The 24,846-nt window shown below is 50.1% G+C and overlaps 1 protein-coding gene across 2 annotated transcripts in view; it reads left to right on the forward strand.

Moving 5' to 3' along the window:
* Ksr2 (kinase suppressor of ras 2) overlaps window positions 1-24,846 on the forward strand; it is a 382,435-nt gene that overhangs the window by 347,180 nt on the left and 10,409 nt on the right. For both annotated transcript variants that reach the window (XM_015997400.3, XM_076561093.1), the window contains exons 15-19: window positions 4,024-4,120; window positions 5,827-5,960; window positions 14,542-14,673; window positions 21,133-21,262; window positions 23,114-23,247. In XM_015997400.3, coding sequence (XP_015852886.1) covers window positions 4,024-4,120; window positions 5,827-5,960; window positions 14,542-14,673; window positions 21,133-21,262; window positions 23,114-23,247 — 627 coding nt within the window. The remainder of the gene's footprint in view (window positions 1-4,023; window positions 4,121-5,826; window positions 5,961-14,541; window positions 14,674-21,132; window positions 21,263-23,113; window positions 23,248-24,846) is intronic.

Below are 24,846 nucleotides of genomic sequence, written 5' to 3' on the forward strand. Positions count from 1 at the left end.
CTCATAGGCTTGAGCCTCCTCCATTAGACTATCTGGCCAGCAAGCTCGGGAGCCTGCTTGTCTCTGCCTCCCCAACACCAGCATTACAAGTGTGGGTTCTGGGGAATCAAACTTGGGTCCTTGAGTTTACAAGGCAAACATTTTACCTACTTAGCCATCTCCCCAATTTCCCTCACATATTTTTAAAGTTTTTTTTTTTTTCAAGCATTGACGTACCTGCCAAGGTGTCTGTCTCATCAGGGCACAATACAGTGGCTGTCTGTGTTATCTGCTCCCGGAGACAAATGTGGAGCCTAGCCGGCCCCAGCCCCTGATGTTCACACACACACACACACACACACACACACACACACACACACACACACACACACACAAAGACAGATATGCACACAGACATACAAACACACTCAGACACACACATACACACGTATGCACACATGCATACACGCGCGTGCACACACGCAGAGACAGATATGCACACAGACACACAGACACTGGCATCACTCCACTGGCTTCCAGCACACAGGCCCATGGTAGAATCTTCTGGCAGTCTCCTGAGGCTGGCTCCCACCCCGTGAGCTTCATCCTGCCTTCTGCCATCTGCTTGTTTTACACAGTGCGGTGTGACTATGTTTTGTCATGCGGCTCTTTCCTAGTGTCCCCAGTGTCTGCTGATGAACACGGGTTGTTTCTAAGCTCCCGCTGCTATAACCAAGTGCCGTGGACCAGTTAGCTTATAAAGAACAGAAACTTTGTCATCTATCTGGAAGCCGAAGTCTGAGACTAAGAGACTAGTGCAGGCCCGCTTTGGCAAGGACTCCCCATGTTACAGACTGCCACCTTCATACTGTGTTCTTGCACGGTGTGAAGTCACGAACTCTCTGGGGAAACTTCCTTAAGGGTCCTCTCCCATCATCCCGTCGTCACCTCTGTTGGGTCACACATTGGGGGTCAAGGGTATCAGTGTAAGAACTATATAAAGGCCACAGTTTTTAAGGCCCTGACAGATTGCTCCCAGTCTGGGGCAAAGGTAGAAGCATTGCTATTAGAATCTTATGATGTTGTGGTTCGTATTTGAAGGTAAATGTGGGTATGTGTCTGCTGGGCATGTATCCAGGCATCATCTGCATATTTGGCATTTGTAAATGAGCCAAATCATGGCTGCACTGGCGTCCACTCTGGCCAGTACTGCTACTTGCTCAGCAGCCCCGTTTACTTAACATCGTGAAGACAGGAAGCAGACCCTGTCCATGGTGGCCAGGAAGGAACAGGCACAAAGACAGGGTTTCATATGGTCACCCTGAGCTGTAGATGCTGGGAGTCTTGGAGAATGGTGCAATTATTTGCTCTTCTGTGTGCCTCAGGGAGAGCTCTGGTCTGTAATGAGTGTAGGTGGCCGCTGGAGAACGAGGTATCCAGGGGAGGGAATCCACCCACAGTCTTCCATCTCTGATACTTAAGTGTCGACAGAGCAAAACTGGATGCTTGGCCCGCCCTTCCTCCACCTCTGCCGCAGAGGCCCGGCAAACTTGCCGCTGTGCCTCAAAGAGGGGGCAGCCTTGAATCATCTTAGACTGCCTCCTGCCGATGCGCCGGGCGACCTTGGCTCAGTGAACCAAACCGCCTGTGAGTCAGCTGCTCTTGAAACCTCACCCTGGGCAGGTGAAGAAAGGAATCTTCCTCAAAGATCATGCCTCTAGGTAGCATTTGGGATGGTGAGTGGATGGACGGACGGACAGACAGACAGATGGGCACACTAGAGAGGCAGGTTGGCAGACAGATGGGCAGGCAGAAGTGATCCACAGACAAATACATCATTTCTCCATTTGCACACGCGATTGTAAAGGCCATGGGGACCTACTGTGTGTTGTACAGGGAGCAGTGCCTACATTTTTACACACCTGAATCCTGATGAAGCAGGAAGTGCCGCCCTCATTTTATGAGGCAGAAGCTAACTTACATGTCGGGAGGACTCAGGGTCATATGGCTACTATGGGACAGATCAGAAGCCTAATTCCATAGGGTGTGACTCTTGTCCCCTAACCCGTGGGGTTGGACTTCGCTTCAGATGCCAGACGCCAGGAGGGACTCTATCCCAAGACCTTTCAGTAAGCAAAATGCAGAGTCAGGATTTGAACTGGGATTCCTCATACCATCACCCTTAATTCTACCCCAGGAATACAAGTCCAGCCTGAAACAAAGCCCGGGCAAACACCAGAGGAGGAGTTTGAGCAAACACCATGCCCGGAGTGCTTTAGCAATAAAGCTATAAATGAAAAGAAAGGCATTCAAGCTGTTAATTTTATAGAGATGGAAAATTAATTACCATAATGACTTCCATACTTCTTTTAGGCAATGCTGGCTTCTGGGGACTGGGGACGCTCTAGTGAATACAGAACTCATTCCTTCCTTCCTTCCTTCCTTCACTTCACTCATTCCTTGGGTGACTCCTCACAGCACCTGCTCTGTATACATCAGGAGATAAACTCACCAGGAACGTTGAGATGGAGGGACGGGCAGGCTGCAGTGTGAAAAGGTGTCGCCGCTGCCGCACAATGTCCTTTCATCCCGTCAATTCATCTTCAACTACCAGTCCTTGAAGTAAACTCAATGAGGCTGCAAATGGGTTGAGCACCCTCCATCTAGGCAGGTGCCTGATTGGGTGACATTGTCCTCTTGACACGCCCCCCGGTGAAAAGGCTCAATGGACCATTTGCTGATGGCGCTCAGTGCCCAGCAGCCACAGTTTCACTGTTCCTTCACCCCCGTCCCCGCACGGGGACTCCCAGCTGGGACAGATGGCAGACAGTGCCGTCTGAGTGGCGTCTGAGGGCCCAGGAGTTATTGGTTTGTGACAGCTCTCCTTTGAGACGCTGGATGGGAGCCAGGTATGATGGCATAGGTCTGCAGTCCCAGCAGCTAGGAGGCTGAGCAGGAGGACCATGAGCAAGGCCAGCCTGAGCTATGTGGTGAGTTCCAGGATAGCCTGGGCTATATGGTGAGAGTCTGTCTCCAAAAGAGCCAGGGAGGCTGGACATATGACTCGTTTGGTTTGGTGCTGGCCTTAGAAGCTCGCAGGCCTGCGTTCAATGTCCTAGAACCCGTGTAAAAAAGATACATACGATCTCAGCGCTAGGGAGGCAGGATAGGGTTGGTTCCTGGGACTCACCAACCAGCCAGCCTAGCCTACTTAGTGAGCGACATCCTGTCTCAAAAAACCAAAGTGTCCAGCACCTGAGAAATGACAGCCAAAGTTGTCGTCTGATGCCCATGTGCGTGTGCACACAAGTAGATGTGCACCTGTACACGCACACGTGCGACCGCCTACACACACATAAACATGTGTGCACTATATGCAGAGAGAGAGACCCTAGGTTGAGGGACAGGCAGGCCCACTGTCTTCCCACTGTTCTATTGATGTGAAGAGACACCGTGACCAAGGCAACTATTACAAGAGAAAGCCATTCGTTGGGAGCTGGCGTCCAGTTTCGGAGGTTTAGTCCGTTATCATCACGGAAGAAAGCATGGCAGCATGCAGGCAGACACCGGCGTGGTCTGAGGACTGCGTCCTGATCCTTAGGTGGAGACGGGGTCGGGTGGGGCAGGGCCTGACATGAACTTTTGAAACCTCAAAGCCCACCTCCAGGGACGTACTTCCTCAAACAAGGCCACAACTCCTACTCGTTCTAAGGCTTTCCAAGAGTTCTCCATCCCGGTGACTAAGCATTCCACTGTATGAGGGGCCGTTCTGATGGCCACCACAGACACTTCTGGACCTGGCTGGATCTGGCAGGGGTCGACATGGCAGGAAGTACCTGATATTACTAAGGGATCTACAAAGACATCTTTGCAGATTGCCACCCAGAACCAGCTCTGGGGTTGGGCGCAAGGCCCATGAAGGTCACACTGGCGCCATGGTGACACATCCTCTCGGTTCTTCGTGACTTCTGATGACTGTCGTGGGCCGCCTTCCTCACCACGGCCAGCCATTTCCCTGACTCACCCCGTTCTTTTGCCTTGCAGCCTCTGTAAGGGACGGACGCTCTACTCTGTGGTGAGGGACGCCAAGATTGTCCTGGATGTCAACAAAACCAGGCAGATCGCACAAGAAATTGTGAAGGTACTGTGAGTTCTGGGGCCCCTACCTGGACCTTACAAAGACCCGGTCTGCTCCGGCAGTCTCTTCAAAGGATCCCAAGACCCAGGGTCTGGGTTTAGACCACAAGTCTGGTGCCCCGGCCAGCGGGGTGTCAACGGGGGTGACCCATCTGCGGGAAAGAATGAAAGGGACGGGGGAGACATGAAAGGACGACAACAAGACAGGGTTCTGATCAAGCTGCAAATTTTATTCTCCTCAGCAAGGCTTATATAGCATGAGAGGGGGCAGGAAGGAGGGAAGGGGTGCACGATGTGCCGTACGTGCAGGTGAAGGGGGACGTGCAGGTGAAGGACTATGTGCAAGTCTGCAAGTCGTGAGGCTGCTAGGTGGTAAGGTCACTGGTCAGGGCCCATTGTCCTGTTGCTATGCTACCTGACCTGCCTGACCTGTTCTTTATCTTTGGGGACATCTGGTTTAGGGCAGGGGCTTGCTCTCTGGCCTAGCTAGTACTTTTCCATGGTCCATGTTTGGTTCCTGACAGTCTGGAACTCAAAGACGTTAGATTTAGTCTGAAAACCCCCGGGAGGGTATGTACAAAAGATCTGTGAAGATGCGCCCTTAGCAATACTGCCTCAACCTCTGTTTTCTGGCTGGTACCTCATGGTCATGATCCCTGCATACAGGCGATGGCCCGTGGGTACAGATAAGCCACTCAGTTCTCTTGGGTAGTGAGTGCATCAGAAACTTCTGAGTCCGCTGCTAGAAGCAGCTGATGGTAGGAAAGGCAGGGCACAGCAGCCCAGTTCATGACAGGAATATGGGGCAGAAATGCTTCACATCACGGTAGACCAGGAGGCAGAAAGTGAGACAGGAAATGGGCAGGGATAACATTCCCCCAAAGGCCCGCCCCCAGTGACTCACTTCCTCCAGCAGGCTCCACCTCCCAAGACCTTCTGAAAAAAAAAAAAAATGGTACCACCAGTTAGGTACCAAGCATTCAAAAAATATACCAGTGAGGGACATTTCAGATTCAACCCATCACCACTAGGAACTGGTATACTGGAGTCCTGGAATTCCTATGAGCACCCAGCCACCGTGTCTCTCTGTGGCCCAAAAAAACATCAAGTTGTTGAGTGTTGTCTTAGATGAAATCAGATAAGACGTCCCAAGTCTCCCGACAGGTGCCTTATTGGGGGTCTGCATCCAGGCTTTCGGTTCCCATCAGAAGTGGTAGGAATGATCTGTAGACATAAATAAAGACATGATAAACTGCTTAGCAAGGCAAAAATAAGTCAAAACAATCTCTGAATCGCTGGTAGATTTCCCTGTGTGTTCCTGATGCGGGGTCCCGAAAGATCCCCTGGGTATCTCAGGTCATTCTTCAGGGCTGTGGGCTGAGTAACAGAGGAGCAAGGCCCCTTTAAGAAGGAATTGAGGGGAAATGGCTGGTGGGATTCCTTTCTCTGGTGTCCCCCATCCTTTGTGGTGTCCTCACTCTTTCCCTCTGGAATACACCTCCCTTTCTTTATTCTTCAGGAAGTGGAGTGGCTCCGTGGAGATGGCTTTGCAGGGGTCTGTGGGTGATGGTGGGCTTGCGACTTGCGTACCCTTGGTCCCCTGAGCTCCGTGGGTGGACCCTCCACTCGGCCACCCTTGAGGATCTAAGCAGGGGTGATAAGTAAGTGCTGGGTGTGCCTCTCATGAGTCCCCGTCTTCTCATCTTCCAGGGCATGGGCTACCTCCACGCGAAGGGCATCCTTCACAAGGACCTCAAATCAAAGAATGTCTTCTATGACAACGGCAAAGTGGTCATCACGGACTTCGGGCTCTTCAGCATTTCTGGGGTGCTACAGGCTGGCAGGTAAGAGGTGACAGAGGGGACCAGAGGGGTTCTTGAAAAGTGACCATGGGGCGGGGGCAGGGGTAGGAGCTCATTCCTGATGACCTGAGTGACAGTTGGTGAGGGTCGTGGCTAGGCTGCCATGCCAGCGGGGGGGTCATCAAAGACCTTCGCTTATTCCCATGAGCTTAGTGTCTTGCTTACTTGTCCTGATAGTGGCACCTTTGAGTGTGTGGCACAAGATCTAACATACCTCTAAGTTTCACGAGCTCTTGCCCTGGGCTGGAGGGGCTTCCCCAGGGGATGGGGATGGCCAAACCCTGAGTTCCAAACTGTCTTAGGAATTAATTTTAGCCCAGCAACCCAACACAGCTGAGAGCAAGTGGTTTCAGGTCAGACCACCTGGGCCAGAAGGGGGTCCACCCATCCTTAACTGTGACCGTGGTCAAGATAAGCAGTTATCTCTGAACTCGAGTTTCCTTGTGTGTTTGAAAATGCCTCGCTTGTAGGGAGGGTCCTTATGAATTAAAACATGAGGATGCAGGACAAGCATTCAGCACAGGACCCTGAGTGGCATCAGATGCGGGGCAAATAGCTGTACTGCTGTGTTGTAATTAGCGCTCATTTGCATATACCTCCCCAGGATCACCCAGGGAATGATTAACCATCTTTAAGTAATTAACTCTCAGAGGCCACTCACCCTGGAGCCAGCCACATTGAGTCAGCCATGCGAGAAACAGCTTGATCCCAAATAAACAGCCTATAACTCAGGAGGTCTGCCCTCGCAGATTTTAATTTGGAGTGTGCGCTGTGTACACACGCATGACACACACACATCTGAACCCCCCTGCATCATATAATGAATGGCCTCTCTCCGCAGGGAAGACAGCACTGTGATTTCTCTCGTTGTGTTTAAGTTTCTGCCATTCTGGAGAGCCACTGATTTCTTTCAGGGACACCCTCCTGCCTTCTCAAAGGATTTTTATCCCTGCTGTGAGCTACCTTTGAATTGGAGTCAGAGTGCTTGGAATTTAACAGAACATGACATAAGCTGGGGGGGGGGCGGGCAGTGAGGGGACGTACAGCAAGCAGCCTTGGTTTCTGTCTTCTGGTGTCGTCTCCCCCTTCCAGACGGGATGTACTCAGTTTCTAGAACTGTCTATGGCGCGACGAGAAGTAGAGGCAACCAGACGAATAGGCCAGTAGACACATGGAGGGAGGGAGTCCACGAAGGACCGAGCTCCCCCAGCTTGCCAGAGAGAACCACATTCACTTTCGTTCGCCAGGACCCCGGGGTCAGAGCAGGGTTCGGGACACAATTGGTGACGTCACTGTGAACCTAAGTATTTACGTGGGACTGATGGAGGCTGGATAAGCGTTTTCTTTAACTTGATTTGGGGCTGGTCATAAAGTTAGAGCTCTCCCTCCTGGCGACCTGCAGTGTTAGTGAGTTCCTCACGGTGAACGAACTACCAACCACACACATACACAGAGCTCCAGGAAAGATTTAGCGTGGCTCACGGATCCTTGGATTCAACACGGCTGCCTGGTCCCATGGACTTGGACAGCCGTCATGGAGGCAGGGGCCACGTGGAAGAGGAACTTCTTCACCCCATGGCTCATGGAAAGTGGAGAAGGAAGGACAGGAAGTAGCCAGGGAGGGACAAGATCCTCTTAGAGACTCACACCACCACCCTGTGACTTACTCACCTCCAGCTATGGTCTGCTTAGCTGAACCTCCCACAATGGCCACCAACAGTGAGCCTTTGGGGACAGACCACTTCACAATTAAAATGTAACACCTAACTATATCTGCCCGCTCTCCTCCTTGAGGAAGGCGGGGGCGGGAGTCTATGACTGTATTCCTTACTCTGTGGTATTGCTGAGGCCACACTGCAGAGAAGAGGAAGGAGAAGCGAGGGGTCTTGGGTACTCTGTCCTTCCATTCCTCCTGTGGACTCAGTGTGGACCAATCAGGAAGGGAATCAAGCCAATTCAAAGATACGGTGGCTTCTCGCCCTGTCCAGACAATGTCCCCTCCCATCTCTGGCCCATCCTGGCTGTCAGCACACGTCCATCTAGTGTCAGGAGAAGGGGAGTCTCAGGAATAATGCGCGACAGGAACAAGAAGATGGAGATAGGAGACACCATCAAACACGGAATAGTTGGGGTCCTGCTAGCAGCCGGGGAGTGGACGATGGGGGCTGAGGCAAGGGAGTTGGAATTACAGGCAGCAACAAATCCATTCTCAGGAGGGAGGCCTAAGTTCCCAGCTCTGTGTCTCCATTCAGCCAGGCATCACATGGCCACTGAGAGCTTTGTAGGGCCTTCACCAACCAGGGTTACTATAACAAGGTGGCAGGTGTGGGGTGTGCTGATGCGGTGCACAGGGAATATTTTCTCCCAGTTCTGGGGCATTAAGGTCAAGGCCTGGCTGACTGTTTCTGCAGAGAATTTTATTCCAGGCTTATTGATGGCTGTCTCCTCACTCTGTCCTTGTATGATCTCTCAGATAGATGGGGTGGGGGTGGGGTGAAGAAAGGCTTAGAGAAGAGAAGGAAAGGATGGAGAAAGAAAAGGAGACAAACTTCTCATGGCTGTGCTGGCTTAGGTTTTGTCAACTTGACACAAGCGAGAGTCATCAAGGAGAAGGGAGCCTCAGCTGAGAAGACGCCTCCGTAAGATTGGGCTGTAGGCAACCCTGTAGGGCATTTTCTTAATCAGTGATTGATGGGGGCGGGGACCCAGCACATTGCAGGTGGGGGCCACCCCTGGGCTGCTGGTCCTGGGTTCTATAAGAAAGCAGGCTGAGCAAGCCATGGGGAGCAAGTCAGTAAGCAGCACCCCTCCCTGGCCTCTGCATCAGCTCCTGCCTCCAGGTTCCTGCTCTGCTTGAGTTCCTGTCCTGACTTCCTTAGATGATGACTATGATGTGGAAGTGTGAGCCAAGTGAACCCTTTCCTCCCCACATTGTTTGTGGTCATGGTGTTTCATCACAGCAATAGTAACCCCGACCAAGATGGGAATTGGTGCCCATTTCTGAGGAATGTGCAGTGGGGCCGTGCCCTGAGGCCACCACTCCCTTTATTTCATTTCGAATCAGGCCTTTCTTAAAACCTTTATCTCCTTGAGCAGAGGATTTGGCTCCAGTACATTTCCCGGTGTGCCTTTTTCTCCTCACACTGTCCGTTTTGTATTTCTCTCGGTCCAGCTTGCTGCTTTTCATTATAGATCCGCTAGATCTCTCAGGCCCATGAATCCAAAACTCTTCAATTTAGCCTTTAGGACAAGGACTTTAAAAGCAGCCACATGCTTTGCCAAAATATCCCGATGACAATCTCTAGGCCACATACTAATAATGTCCTTCCCCTCTGAAACTTCTTGAGCTGGGTCCCCGCAGTTCAAATCGCCCTCAGCACCGTCTTCCATGCTCCTACTAGGAAGGCTCATTAGCCCTGCTTCGAGTGCCCGCCTGCTTTTCTAGCTCCAAAGTCCTCCATATCCCTCCAACAAACAGCATGGTCGGTCCTGTCACAGCCATACCACAGTCCCTGGTTCCAACTTCTGCCTTAGTCGCTGTGCTACTGCTGTGAAGAGACCCGTGATCAAGGCAACTCTTATAAAAGAAAGCATTTACTTGGGGGCTCGCTTACAGTTTCAGAGGCTTAGACCATTGTCATCAGGGCAGGGAGCCTGGTGGTACACATGACATTGGAGAAGTAGCCGAGAGCTACATCCCCATCTGCAGGCAGCGAGCAAGACATTGAGTCTGGGGTGGGCTTTTGAAACCTCAAAGTCTACACACCCCCCGCCCCCCCTCCACCTCCCCACCCCTGTGGCACACTTTCTCTAATAAGGCCACGCCTCCTAATCCTTCTAATCCTTTAAATAGTTCCGTTCTGGGGTGACTAAGCCATTCTTATTCAAACCACCAGTTTCTAAGTATGATAGTCCTGTTGCCTAGAGCCCTGGATTTAGGCCTTGTTTAATTTTAAATGTCTCTCCAAAAACCCCATCATATATATATATATATATATATATATATATATATATATATATATATATATATATATATATATATATATATATGTGTGTGTGTATTATTTTATTATATATGTATATATATTCCATATATATAATACGTATATAACTGGCATACAGTTTTTTTTTTTGTTTTTTTGTTTTTTTGTTTTTGTGTATGTGTGCTATTAAGAGGGCAAGGCAGGTAATGGCCAAGCCTCATGGCCTGAGTTTGGCCCCTGGGATCCACATGGTCGAAGGAGAGAACCAACTCCCACAAGGTGTCCTCCGACCTTCACACATGCTCTCCAACTCCTCCCCCGACCTGACAAATAAATTAATAAGTGTAATTTCAAAGGTTTAAAAATCAGTACATAAGACAGACTAAATTACCGACCTACACCAAATGACGGGTTTCCCTGTGACATTCGCACACCTCTGCCTCGTGTGCTTTGCTGACTTTGAGCCTCCCGCGGCCCTCTTTTGGGTGTCTCCCTTCTTCCCGGCCCTTTCTCTTTCCCCAGTTTCCTTCCTTCTGCTTTTATGTCGCATACATTAGGTCTTGAGCCCACACGCCCTGCCTTTAGTGACAGTGACGCTGAGAGTCCAGGCTTCAGCCTGAGACCCCGGGGGACAATCCCAGTCTACAATGCTGCAAGACAGAGGATAGGGACTTAGGTTCATTGAGCATGCGCCTGACACCCTGAGCCTGTAGGACGGGTGGAGCGGTGGTCACGGGACTTCATAGAGAGAAGCAACAGTACCTCAAACTAACAGTCCCAGGATGCGATGGGCTGACTGGGGCCGGGTTCCCCAAGGCTGCAGTTTCCCAGAAGCGCCCCCGCCCCCTGCACTGGAAGAGACCCACCCGGACTGGACGCAAAGAGACGGCCATAGAGATCCCGGCAAACAGCTGCTCTGCCACCCCCAGGAAGAAGTGTCGTTTACGACGCCAGCCCTACTGTGCCAGCCTCGCACAGCCTGTTATTAATCATAATAATAACCATAATGAGGATGATTTGGACGTGTCATCGGTGGGCCCATTGCCATGGGAACGGGACACCCTGGGGTGGATGCACCAAGCCCGCCTTCTAACCCTCTCCCAGGCATGTGCCTACGCACGGCAGCCCCAGGCCGATGGCACTTGAGTGTCCGCCACCCCACCCCCCTCTCCTGTCCCAGTGGTCACCAGCCCCTGGAAGGACTGGCAGTGCCTAGGCAAGGTTGGCTAACCTACTCTAAGTCTGCTATTCTGCAGTAGACTTTTGTACTTTGGACTCAGTCCTCCAGATAAACAGATACAATGTATGTGAGTGGGATGTAGTATTGACTAATTTCTACCCTGTAGTCACATGGCCCTGGCCGCAGACATAGCCCTCAACTAGACATTCTCATGTTGCCATCACTACTGGAGGCATGAATGAATGTGCCCATTTGGCAGATGGGAAAATAGAGGCCAGAGTGTGCCTGAGTCCTCGCAGCTAACAAGCAACACAGGAGTCCTTACATCCTTAAATGCCAGCGGGTGTTCTTGATTCCAGAAGACAGATGTCACTCAACTCTGCCAACCCCGGGGTTTGCTGAAGCGTTTGGGCCCTCTGTACTAGCAGGGGACATGTCCTACCATGTTCCTTGCTCACAGTAGAGGAGACATTCTTGACGCTGGAATCTGGACCATCCTCTTCTCCAGTATGTATTAAATGAGGGACTTTCAGTGGAGGTTATTTTTCCTGCTGATGGGTCTGGAGACATTTCTCCTAGCTACAGTTGAGGGGGGGGGGTGTTCTCGGGGGAGGGGTGCTACCAACAACTGCTGCCTAGAGGCCAGGGTTGCTAGGAAACTTGGTACAAAGCACAGAATAGCCCCACCTGACAGAAACATCCAGAGTTTCTGAGCACTGAGACGAGAAGCCCGGAGTTAGAACTGATCTCATGGTGGCCACCTGACTGTGTCTGGCTCCCGGTGTAGGAATGTAGGCAGTGGACGGGTGGCCCCGATGTTGGATGGAGAGGCACCCCACAGAGAGCCCCCATCCACACAGGCTGAAGCTGCTGTGATTTTCCCAGCTCAATCTCCTCTCTTCAGCCCCTGTCTAGGGATCTCTGAATATCTGTGTTATCCAGATGGATGCTGTGTACCCTCTGAGAAAAAAAGGGCCTGGAGAACTGCAAGTTTAGAATGTTCCTAGCCTCCTTCACCCAACTAGGAAATGCATCAGCAGCTCTGGAACCCTGAACCCCCAAACTTCTGCCGCCTCATTAAGAGTTCTTTCCTTTAGGCCCGGGGCTTCTGAGAGGGTAGACTGTAAGCAGATTTTTAAGGAGGGAATGGACAAGCACTTTCTGTCTTCATTTTAATGTGTATTGGAAAAATACTAGTTTCTATTTATGGCTGTGCTAAAAGTCACTTATTAAAATATATTTAAGTTTCTTTTTTTTTTAAATTGGTTTTAGTAAATCATTATCTAGATCTGGGCCACTAGCCAGACAGATGTATCTGCACAGATTTAACTTTAATTAAAGTGGAATCAGGGTCTGTGAGTCGGCTCAGTGGGTAAAGGCACTTTGCTGCCCAGCCTGATGACCGGAGTTTGATCCCTAGGTTTCTCATGATAGAGGGAGAGGATGATTCCTGCAAGTTGTCCTCTGACCAACCCACCACATGAGTTCTGTGTGTGTGTGTGTGTGTGTGTGTGTGTGTGTGTGTGTGTGTGTGTGTGACAGAGAGAGACAGACAGACAGAGAGGCTAGAGACAATTAAAATTTTAAAGTGGAATTAAATCTCAAGCTCCATCCTTGGGGCTGGTGCCGTGGCTCAGCTGATAAATGCACTCGCCACCAGGCCTGAAGACCTGAGTTTGTTCCCCAAGATCCACAGGGCAGAAGGGAACCAGTTTCTGTAGTCTGACCTCTGACCTCTAGGCGTGTGTCAAGAACACACAAACACTCTCTCTCTATAGATATATTTAATCTCATCCCTTTGGTCAGTGTCCACCTTTGAAGGGCGAGAAAGCCACAGGAATTGGTGGCCTCCACGTTTGAGAGACTAGATAGAACAACACTGTCCCCGAAGATGTTCAGACGTGGGGGACATCATGATGGGGACTCTGACTGAGTGCCCTGGAGGGTCCAGCATGTCACACCTCATATAGCTAGGAAGCCTACCTGGAAGAGCCATAGAATGCAGCCAGCCCAGGTCCCCCTAGGGACTGCCATGGAGACTGTGGGCTTTCCAGTGCCCAGTCTTGATGCACCTGTCTCTTGCTCAAGTCCCTTGGCTGATACCCCCTTCTGTAGTAGTCTTTGGTCATTGGAAACATTCATGCAAGGGCCGCTTAGTCATCTGTCCCCAATGGAAGGCTCCGATCTGCTGGAGATGTTCAAGGTATTGGAGTGACTTTGCTTCCTTCCTCTAGACGTTTATCTCGGGGACAGTGGCAGATAGTGACAGCATTTTCCCACAGATGTCCAGTGCACTGCTGTTTATCATGGGGGGAAGGACAGTGCCCAACTCCCAGAATCCAGGTTCAAACATGGGATGCACATTGCCTTCCTGGGCACCGCTGTTTCTTGGTTTCTGGAACCCTCCTCTGGTCACCTCCCTGGGCTTTTGACCTAGCTTTCCCTTCTGGCTAAGATAATCCTTGTGTTCACATGGCCAGATCCTCTGCCACATAAAGCTTATGTCGGATGTGTCCTCGGCTGGGTCACAGGCCTCTGTTGTGACTCTGTGAAGTGTTTCTCACTGTGTGGCCTTTTTTCCATTTAATTCATCCACATTGGCTCTTCTTTCCTACCAATTCAAGGGCTCATACCTTGTTAGTCTTGTTTACAGTTGCAGATCTGGTACTAGGAATCTACTAGAATTTACTATTTGGGAGACTTGAGGTATTAATCTGTGAGATTTTTGCATAGTTCCTGTCTTTGTTAGGGTTTCTATTGCTGTGATAAAGCACCATGACCAAAGACCAAGTTGGGGAGTAAGGGTTAATCGAGCATACACTTCAGCTTTGCTGTTCATCACTGTAGGAAGTCAGGACAGGAACTCAAACAGGGCAGGATCCCAGAAGCAGGAGCTGATGCAGAGGCCATGGAGGGGTGCTGCTTACTGACTTGCTGTCCCTGGCTTGCTCAACCCACCTTCTTATAGAACCCAAGACCAGCAGCCCAGGGATGGCCCCACCCACCATGGGCTGGGCCCGCCCCCATTGATTACTAAATGAGAAAATGCCTTAGAGCTGGAACTCAAGGAGGCATTTCCTCAGCGGGGGCTCCTTCCTCTGATGACTCTAGCTTGTGTCAAGTTGACACACAAAACCACCCAGTATAGTTTCCCTAGAGGCAACAGAACACAACTTATAGGAACAACAGGAACAGACCATGTTCAGCGAAGATGAGCAAGAGAGTTCAGATGGCTTGGGCTTCCCTCCATCATCCTTCTCCCTGAGCCTCACCCCGGGTCTCAGCCTCATACAGACGGTCAGGGAATGTCCAGAGAGGAGGGTAGGAAGCTGTTAGAGGTCTTCCCAGGACCTGGGATCGGTGCTACAAAACAAGGCTCTCCCGGGCTTTGTCTACGCAGACGAGAAGACAAGCTACGCATCCAGAATGGCTGGCTGTGCCACCTGGCCCCAGAGATCATCCGTCAGCTGTCCCCCGACACAGAAGAGGACAAGCTCCCCTTCTCCAAGCACTCGGATGTCTTTGCTCTCGGGTAAGTGGGCCACATCCTGGCCTTTGACCTCCACAGCATGGGTAGAGCCACTGCCTTAGGGACATCTTTGGAAGAGTCAGGGCACAGGTTGGTAAGGGCAAGGTGGTATGACTTCTGAGTGAGCTTGGGGGACCTGAGGGGGATGTAATAGAACTGCAGCACACTTTTGTTTTTGTTTTCAAGACACGGTTTCTTTCTGTAGTTTTGGTGCCTGTCCTGGATCTCCTGCTGTAGACCAGGCTGGCCTCGAACTCACAGAGATCCACCTGGCTCTGCCTCCTGAGTGCTGGGATTAAAGGCGTGCACTACCACCAGGCCTGCAGCACACTTTTATGCCTAGTTTCTGATTATGGGGCCATGGCAAGTTACCCTACTTATTCATTCGTTCTTTCCTTCATCCATTTGTTCATTGTATACCAATTCACTGTTACATTGTTACAGTGTTCATTGTGTATCAGGTGCCTATGGGTCACTTCCAAGATGGCTGCTCATGCTCACTCAACCGTGCAGAGCAGTCCACCCTGCTGTGTGGAAGCCGCTCCAGAGAGCTCCCAACAAGATAGTAAATAGCCTTGTGGCAAATATGAGCCAAGTCTGAGGCATTACACAGCATTGCTCCCACCATATTTTTTTTTAAGTTTTCTTTTTGAATGTCGTATTTACATGCAACAGGATGCTTTGATAAAGTGTGTACTTGGCATAATGGTGGAAACCAGGGCAGTTCACACATCTGTCACCTTACAACTTCCTTTGAGTTCAGACAAGTATGCTGAATAGGAGAGCAATTACCGTAACTCGGAATGTGCTGTCTCCTTCTAACATGTGCTCCTTGTAGACAAGCCACCAAGTGTAGATGGCTCTCGGGGACAGGAAATGATGTTATCTCTGTCATTTTCAGAAAAGAAGGAGTTTCAGAACGTTTTTTGACTTCTGACGTCAAGCTGCTGAGGCTAGGACCCAGGGCCTTGCGCATGCGTGGCAAGGACTATGCTTCTGAGCTGCGATCCTGCCTTTGACCTCACAACTCCTTGAGAACTTCTACTCTGCCTTGTAGAGTTCCAGGAACGAGTGGGATGCTGCCCTGGGGATGAAGTCGGGACACTGGGGATGAAAGAGGATCCCTGTACCAACCTGGGAGGTGAGGGAGGGCCTCCAGCAGGAAATGACTCCTAAGCTGGAGTCGGAGATCAGATGCAGGGAGACAGGGAGAAGATAATTCATCTACAGTGGAGGAACATGTAGCCATGGGAAAGGTCCTGAAGGACAAGGGGTTGGGTTGGGAATGAGGCTGAGGTGAGACACTAAGGGAGAAAGCAGGATCAGGCCTTCATGGACTTAATGGTGGTGTGTAGTTCCATCTTCAAGGCACTAGGGAGCCATTGATGGTTATAAAGCAGGCAAGTGGCATGATGGCCGCAGGAGCCCCAGTTCCACCAGATCACTCTGGCTGCTCTACAGATAACTGAATGGGGAAGGACTTGGTGAAGGTTGGGTGACCAACACATAAGGAGGTATGGGTCATTCCATCCATCAGAAGCCGTGGGGGTGGGCTCAAAATAAAGAGGCCTTTACAGCGTATACGTGCTAGGGTTTAGTGATGGGGTCCCGAGATAGCTGCCATCGGTGAGTAGAAGAGCAGTGTTGGCCAAGGTAGTGACCTTGGAAGTGAGGCATGGTTGGGCTATGGAAAGAAGTTGGGTTATGAGCACAGTGAGCCTGACCGACTTTGGAGATGATTAGCAGAAGCAGGGGAATCCACATCCATGTCACCTCTGGAGTTGGGAGAGGAAGTATTTGTGTAACATCTGCAGCCATGGGGGGAAAAAAATGAGAAGCTCTCAGAAGCATAGAAGGATGAGAAGGGACCAAGACATAGGCGCAGGTCTCAATAATAATAGTAATAATAACAACAACAATCAGGGGTCTAGGGAGATGGTTCAGTCCATAAGTGCTTGTTACAGGATCATGAGGACATTAGTGTGTAACGTTAGTGACTATGTAAAGAACTGGGCGACTGAATGCTGGGGAGGCCGACACAGGTGGATCCCTAGAGCTCAATGACTAGCCAGCTTAGGTGAATTAGTGTTTCCACTAATTCAGTGAGAGACCCTGCCTCAAAAAAAATAAAGTGGAGAGAAATGGAGACAAGATGTCCAACATGCTCTCTGATCTCCACATATTTGTACATATTCATGCATGTGCATTTAGGTGTCATTTGCATACACACAAGAGCACTATAACACATCCGTAGACACGCACCACCACCACCACCAGATGAGAAAACGCAGCTAGGAAATAGCTGTGCCCTGTCACATAAATAGCCACCCTGATCCTTGCCTTATTTATGGGATGGATTTGAAGAGTGGGGAGCTAGTGCCAGGAACACTGACCGAGGAAGCTGCGAGGCTGTAGATTTGTGCAATTAGACCTGTCATCCCTGAGGCGCATTGGAGAGGCAGTCAGCCTCCAGGAGAAAAGCCCCCCACTGTGCCCTCACTGCTGGCCCCCAACTGTGCATTTTAAGAAGATCTCAAGCCTCAGAGCCTGTCGTTTGAACCCCTTAAGAAGCCATCACTTGGTCTAACTAGTTAATTCCCAAATCTTTATCTAGTTAGATATCATTATCTGGAACCAAATTGCAGTAATTAAGTTGGTTTATTTTTTACTGTGAATTTAACGGAAGAAAAAAATGTAATTAACAAAATGTACTAGAGTAAGTAATTGGTTTCCCACTAGGCTTTTCATCTATAACATTTTTTTTTTCTCCTCAAAGTGAATTTTTTCCTCTTAAAAGTTGGGTTAGGAAGGAAGTTTTAATGAGCCTTTTATTGGTGACACTGTTGGATTGCGATGGACCCCGCGCTCTCGGACTCCTGCCAATTAGGAGCATCCTGTTGCCAGGGAACCTCATGTTCAGGGATGATTAAGAGCATAAAGAAGCTGCTGGAAGTGTACTGAACGCTGCGTTGAGCTTTTCTTGTGTGTGGTAGCGTGCAGTCTTCACAAACACCTTTCCAAACGGGGGCCATGCTGTCCTGGATCGACCGGTTGAGGAAAGCGGGGCCAGATGGTTGTGAGAAGGTGTACAGCACCTGGTAGTGGCAGAATTGGGGTTCGGACCAGGGCCATCCTAATGCTGTGGCCAGGGCTTTGAACACAGCAGCCCACAGACCTGGGAGTGAGTTACGCTCAAAGCCTTGCTTCTCTCTATTGCAGATTTAAACTTAATAAAAACTTCTCCAGGAACTGGAGAGATGGCTCAGTCCTAAGTGCGTGGCATGCCAACACAAGGACCTGAGTTCAGTTCCCAGAACCGGAATAGAAAGCTGGGTGTGGTAGTGCATGCCTGTGATCCCAGCACTGGGAATGAGTAGACAAGGGGGATCCCTGGAGCTCCCTGGCCAGTCTGGATGAATTGATGAGTTCCAGGCCAGTGAGAGACCCCCGTCTTAAAAAAAAATCAAGCTGGGTGTGGTGGCACACACTTTTAATTTCAGCACTCAGAAGCTATAAGTAATCAGATTTCTGTGAGTTCAAAGCCAGACTGGTCTACATGGTAAGTCTGAGACCAGCCAGAGCTACGTAGAGAGACCTTGTTTCAGGCAAGCAAAGTGGACATACCTAAGGAATGATGCCGTGGGTTGACCACTGGCACCCACCCGCGTGTGTACATAGGTGTGCATAAGCACAGGCACACACAAACACACACACACACACACACACACACGTGTGCCCACAGGAACACATGTACACAAGGAGAGTAACAGCGAATCAATCAGTGAACTGGAATCACTTCTTGGGCTCTGGATGGAGGGATTAGGGAGGGAACATGGACCTTAAGTGTGAACAACTGGCCAAGGTGTTCTGAGTCATTTGGTTTGTTGTGAAGGGCACACTCCCTGGTCAGCCCCTCCCTGTCTACAGGAGCCAGCTGACCTAGGCAGGGGACGGTCCACCAGGGCCAGCAAGTTGCCAACCAGTCAAAGCATTGGAATAAGACTCACTGAGCATTAGGTATGGGGCTCAGCGTAGAGTGCTTGCTTAGCGTGTACGAGGCTCTGGGTTCAACCCCAGCAATTCAAAAGCAGACCAAACCTGCATTCCTCCAGACACTGTCAATCAAGCTGAGCGTCATGCTTCCACACTAAAGCCGGTGATGGAAGGCGTAAACCATAACACCCGTGAGACACTGGGCTCCCTCCCTAGCAACAAAGAAAATAAAATGCAGAAAGGATTTTTTGGGTTTATTATTTACTTATTTTTAACTTAAAATTGAGATTATAATGTAATGATATCATTTTCCCTTCCCTCCCCTCCCTCCAAATCCTCCCATATACCACACCTTACTGTTTTTCAAATTCATAGCCTCTTTTCCCATTCACTGATATTGCATGCATATATGTATATATTCACATCCTTAAATATAACCTGCTCAGTCTGTGTAATGCTACTTGCATGTGTTTTCAAGACCGAACATTTGATATTGGATAACCCTGGGGAAGACTGTTTCTCCTGCTCTTAGCATCCTGTAGTTCTTTGGGTAGGGTTGAGACCTCCTGGGCTGTCCCCGGCCACTTTAACCTGTCTGTTGCTGTTGTCCTTGTTCACCTTACATTTGGGCAGCACACCTAGAGACTAGAGAGATGATTCAGTGAGATCCAGGCCATCTAGGGCTGTATGGTAATGAGTACCTATTGCCCTTGCAAAACTCTAAAGTTTGGTTCCCAGCACACACATCAGTCAGTTCACAACCGTAACTCCTGAATCTCCGACACCGTCTTCTGGCCTCCATAGTCATGTGCATATGCCCACACATAGACTTAATTAAAAAATAAAACAAAATTTTAAATAAAATAAAGTTGCCTGTGGAGACCTGAGCTAATACAGCCCTTGGTCAGTCAAGGGAATGCCAGAGTGCCTTTGTGTTCCTTAAAGAAAAGCCCAGAGAGCCCGATGTGGTGGCGCACACCTTTAATCCCAGCACTTAGGAAGCAGAGGCAGGTGGGTCTCTGTGAGTTCCAGGACAGCCTGGGCTACAGAGTGAGTTCCAGGACAGCCAAGGCTACAGAGAGAACCTCTATCTCAGGAAAAGAGAGACAGGGTGAGGGAGGGAGGGAGGGAGAGAGAGAGAGAGGGAGAGGAAGAGGGAGAGAGAGAGGGAAGCCCAGAGGTCACCTTGTGGAGGAGGAAACATCCTTTTTATTGAGATATTCCTGAGGTGAGAGACCTGCCTCTCAGGGAACGGACTTCATTGGCCACAGAATAGCTAGCTCACTGACATGCCAGCCTCCCCAAGCTCCTCGGCCACCATCCTCACCACTGATGGTGCCTCATGATGGCATTGATGTGCCATCCAGCCACCACCACCCCCATCTGTGGCCAAGCTCAGCACTGGCGTCCTTTCTCCCTTTATTGTCCCGTTGTGATTTATGGGACGTGTGGCATGGCAGACATCCATGGAGTAATCCTAGCACTGTGTGCGGATGCTTGGCGTTCCACATAGACACCCTTCTGTGGGCACAGAGAAAGGGAGGCGTAGTTCGCACTGACTCATCCCACTAGCATAGACTTCGGCCGGTCTTCATCACACCACAGTCTCTCTGTTTCCTTCTGCCGCTCCACACTGTGATTCATCCTTACAGTGCACCGACAGCTATAAAAGAAAAAGCTCCCCCCCCCCCCGCTACTCCTCATGGGCATGTTGTTGGCTTTCGTGATCCTCCCCCATCCATGCGTACATAGTGATTTTAAAGACCCCCATATCCGGCCGGGCGGTGGCGCACGCCTTTAATCCCAGCACTCGAGAGGCAGAGCCAGGTGGATCTCTGTGAGTTCGAGGCCAGCCTGGTCTACAGAGCGAGATCCAGGACAGGCACCAAAACCACACAGAGAAACCCTGTCTCGAAAACACACACACACACACACACACACACACACACACACACACACACACACACACACACGCACACACACACCATGTCCATCTTCATCCTGCTTTTTACACTTAAAGTGATATATTGAGAATTTTTCACGCTGCAAAATGTCTTGCAAATATTCTCGAGGTAATACAGCACCATTCATTTTAAGGAGTTACTATAATACATCTGCTGGTTACTAGTGAGATGTTATGCTATTTCTACCCTTTTTGGTGTTGTATGTGAGGCCATAGAGAGCAACCTCATGAATAAAGTATTCAAGTATAGTTGTTTCCTAGAATCATGAGTATACGGTCAGAGATGGCCACCACCTTGTGTTAAATTCTTCAGGTAGAGTTGTATCCGCCTAACGGCTAACTTCAAGAGGGTTTTAGACAAAATAGCAGCTTCTTGGGTAGAGACCGCAAAGGGAATGGCTAGCCAGGAGGCTGCCTCTGTTTGTACGGTGGGTGAAGAGGGAGTTCCTGGGTCACAAGTGACACAGTCCAGCGACGCCTCCTCAACCACGTCCTCTGTCTGACAGCACCATCTGGTATGAGCTCCACGCCAGGGAGTGGCCCTTCAAGACTCAACCAGCAGAGGCAATAATTTGGCAGATGGGCGCAGGCATGAAACCCAACCTCAGCCAGATTGGAATGGGAAAAGAAATCTCGGTAAGTCCCAAGAAGGGCGGAGTGAGGGGGACAGGGAGAGATTCAGACACAGTCCTGGGATTTCTTGGTTCTGCGTGTGAAGGTTATAGAAGCTTTCCCAGAGAGTGACTAAAGTGATCTGCCTGGAGCTTTAAAGGGCCAGTTCTCAGCACTATGCCTGCAATTCCAGGGGCCTGCCACCAGGGGCGCAGTAACACTTAGTCACCCTCCTGGCAATGGCTTGCTGCTTCAGATAAAACAATGAATATCTACCTGGTCTGCTACTTTTTAAACAATATTAATTAAAATATCACAAACAGTATTAGCATTCATTTTTACTTGCATCTAACAATAGTATTAAACCACTATCTAACTCAGAGTATGCTAGACAGAAACTAAGAGGCCTGACTGTAAACGAACACTGTTCCTTTTGAATACAATGGGGAGAATCCTTTCTTTTGGTCAGAAGATGGGTAAGTCAGGGAAGCAGTAATTACACAGGTGTTCATCAGGACCACCTGCCTCCAGGTTCCTCTTCCTGGGCAAGGATATGGTTGAAATTAGCTTTTCTCCTCTCTAACTTTGATGGACACCTACTAATCGAGTGGGATGTAGCTAGAGACTTCAGGATTTCCTTCCATCTCTCACATTCAAGAGAAATGCCAAGACACTCCCTGGAGCTACTATTGGTCTTGATATATCTCAGGCCTTGTAGCAGTGAGCCTCTCTAACTTGCTAGAGTAGCTAATCAAGAAAAGAGGAAGGAGGGAGGGTGGGGGATAAGATGAATGGGTGGATAGATAGATGACAGATGAAGCTAAATAAGTGAATTGATATAGCACAATGGTTATGAGGATTCATGCTTTGTGGAGAGTAGATAGATAATTGGATGGAATATTATGTGGATTGTGAGTGATAGATGGTGGTGAGTGGATAGATAGATGAGAGAGTGGATAATTTATGTGTGGATGAATGGATGGAAGTAAGGATGGTGAATGAGGATGAATGGGTTCATGTAGATGGTTGGATGGTTGGATGGATTTTAGTAAATGAATAGTGGTGTTCATGGGTGACGGGTGAATGAAAAATGATGGGTGCTAGATGAAGGATGAATGAATGAGTTGATATGGATGGATATGTAGATGGTAGGCAGATTGATGGATGCATAGGATGGCTGTGTATATGAATGGGTAAGTGATTAGTGAGTGGATGGATGGATGGATGGATGGATGGATGGATGGATGGGTGGGTGGATGGATGGGTGGGTGGATTGATGGATGGATGGATGGATGGGTAGGTGGGTGGATGGATGAATGAATGGATAGATGATGGATGGGTGGATGGATGGATGGATGGATGGATGGATGGATGGATAGGTGGATAGATGGATGGGTAAGTGGGTGGATTGATGGAAGAAAGGAAGATGGATGGATGGATGGATAGATGGGTAGGTGGGTGGGTGGATGGATGGGTGGGTGGAAGGAAGGGAGGGAGGGAGGAGGGAAGGAAGGAAGGATGGGTAGGTGGGTGAGTGGATGGATGGATGAATGGATGCATGATGGATGGATGGATGGATGGATGGATGGATGGATGGATGGATGGATGGATGGATGGATGAGTTGAGGGATGTATAGATGGGTGGATGGGTGGGTGGGATGGCTATGTTTTTCAGGGGGTAGATTGATAGTGGCTCCTGAGTGGATGGACGGATGCTGAGTAAGTGGATGGAAGGGTGGATGAGGGAGAGATGTGAAGTGGTCCAGATGGGTAGACAAATGGCTAGCCCCAGAGCAATGCCCAGTGCTGAGACTTGGGTGAAGGCTCAGTAAAGTCACCTCTTAGGTCCAGTCATGGCTCACTGGTTTCTTCTAGGACATTCTGCTCTTCTGCTGGGCCTTTGAGCAGGAAGAGCGACCTACCTTCACCAAGCTCATGGACATGCTAGAGAAACTGCCAAAGCGAAACCGCCGCCTGTCACACCCCGGACATTTCTGGAAGTCTGCAGAGTACGTGTTCCCCTCAGCAGCTCCCCCCGCTGCCTTACCCTTTGACCTTTTACCCTTTGACCTTTGTCTCCTTTTTGCTCACCTCCTCCAACCCTTCCCTCAGCTGGCCCCGCTCTACATACCCAGCACCCAGCTGCCACACTTCTCTACCAGGGTCTGTTCAGGGGAGCCCATCACGGCGCTGGGGCCCCAGAGTCCGCCTGGGGCTGGCACAGTGACCTCTGGCTTGTTTCTTCCTGATGACAGACATCACCTCAGTCTAAGCAGCTGTCATGTGATTGGGGTCTCCTCAATGAAGCCTGACTGGCAGGGTTCCTCTCACCCGGGGCCAGCACCTGCCCCCTTCATGGCAGATCTCAGCTCCCAGCATCCTCCATTGCAGAAGTCTAGAGACAGGAAGGGCTCCCAGCTTCTCGTCATCCTCTCCCTCTGCTCCCTTCTTAGGAGGGTCCATGCCTGTCCTTGCCATTGTCCTAGCTGTAGATCCCTTGCTTTTCGCGAGACCAGGAACATGTACCTCACCCCGGGGTCCTGTCCCCAGGCCTGCCTTCATGATGGAACTCTCTTGAACATGAGAGAGAGGCTGCTAAGGGGGCCCCGTTTCCTGTTGCCATCCTAGGTACTCCCCAATAAGCTCCCACAAACTCAGGTACACACACACACACACACACACACACACACGAACCCAGAAACAGTACTCCACAAACCTACACACACACATATGAGAGAGAGAGAGAGAGAGAGAGAGAGAGAGAGAGAGAGAGAGAGAGATGCACTCAGTTGTATACACACCTCCATACATAGTGACGTTCCATGGAAGTACACCCTAAAGCCTGCTCATGCAGGCAAATTCAGGTACAAACAGAGCAGTTACATAGAAATACTACTTGGCACGTGAGGACATGTGCACACCCACGTGTCTGCCCTATCTGCTCACCAAGCATGTCTGCACACAAACGTGTAGATGCCGGTACACCATAGGACCCCATGAAGACCTTTAAGGTCTCAGGAGATGCGCATGTGGAGACAGCCCTGCCCTTGACCTCGTTGCTTCTCATCCCAGGGGCTCCCCCTTTTTCCTGGGCAATTAGAAAGAACTCAGAGTCTGCAGTCAGAGGGACACAGGTTGAAATTTCCTCTCTGCCATTAATAGCCATGCGACTTGGGCGAGTCCACTGGCTTCTCTGAAGTAGAATTCCATGCTCTGAACATTGAGGGTGGTGAAAGCCACGGTAGGGATACTGTGAGGGACCAGCAAGGTCATGTGTTTCTGGGCACAGTGCCTCTCAGATAACCAATGTTCACTCTGCCCTGGCCATCACTGTGTGCCAGGATGAAACAAGAGCCTTGGACTAGCAGCCTGGTGGCACTTAGAGCCCAGTCATGAAAGAAACATGTAGGAGGCCGCTCAAGCCGGGCGCCAGTCCGCCTTCTAAGAGTGGCTTAGGGTATCTGATGTATAAAACTCAAAGGTCCTTTGGACCAGCACCCAGTGGCCCCTGAGCAGGGCTTGAACTGAGGCAGGATGCCTTTTTCTGGGTTTTCTAGGTTCTCTGGACAGACTGAAGAGACTAAAGAAACAGGATAAGTTGTGGTCCT

Source organism: Peromyscus maniculatus, chromosome 23, assembly GCF_049852395.1.
Source record: "Peromyscus maniculatus bairdii isolate BWxNUB_F1_BW_parent chromosome 23, HU_Pman_BW_mat_3.1, whole genome shotgun sequence".
NCBI lineage: Eukaryota > Metazoa > Chordata > Mammalia > Rodentia > Cricetidae > Peromyscus > Peromyscus maniculatus.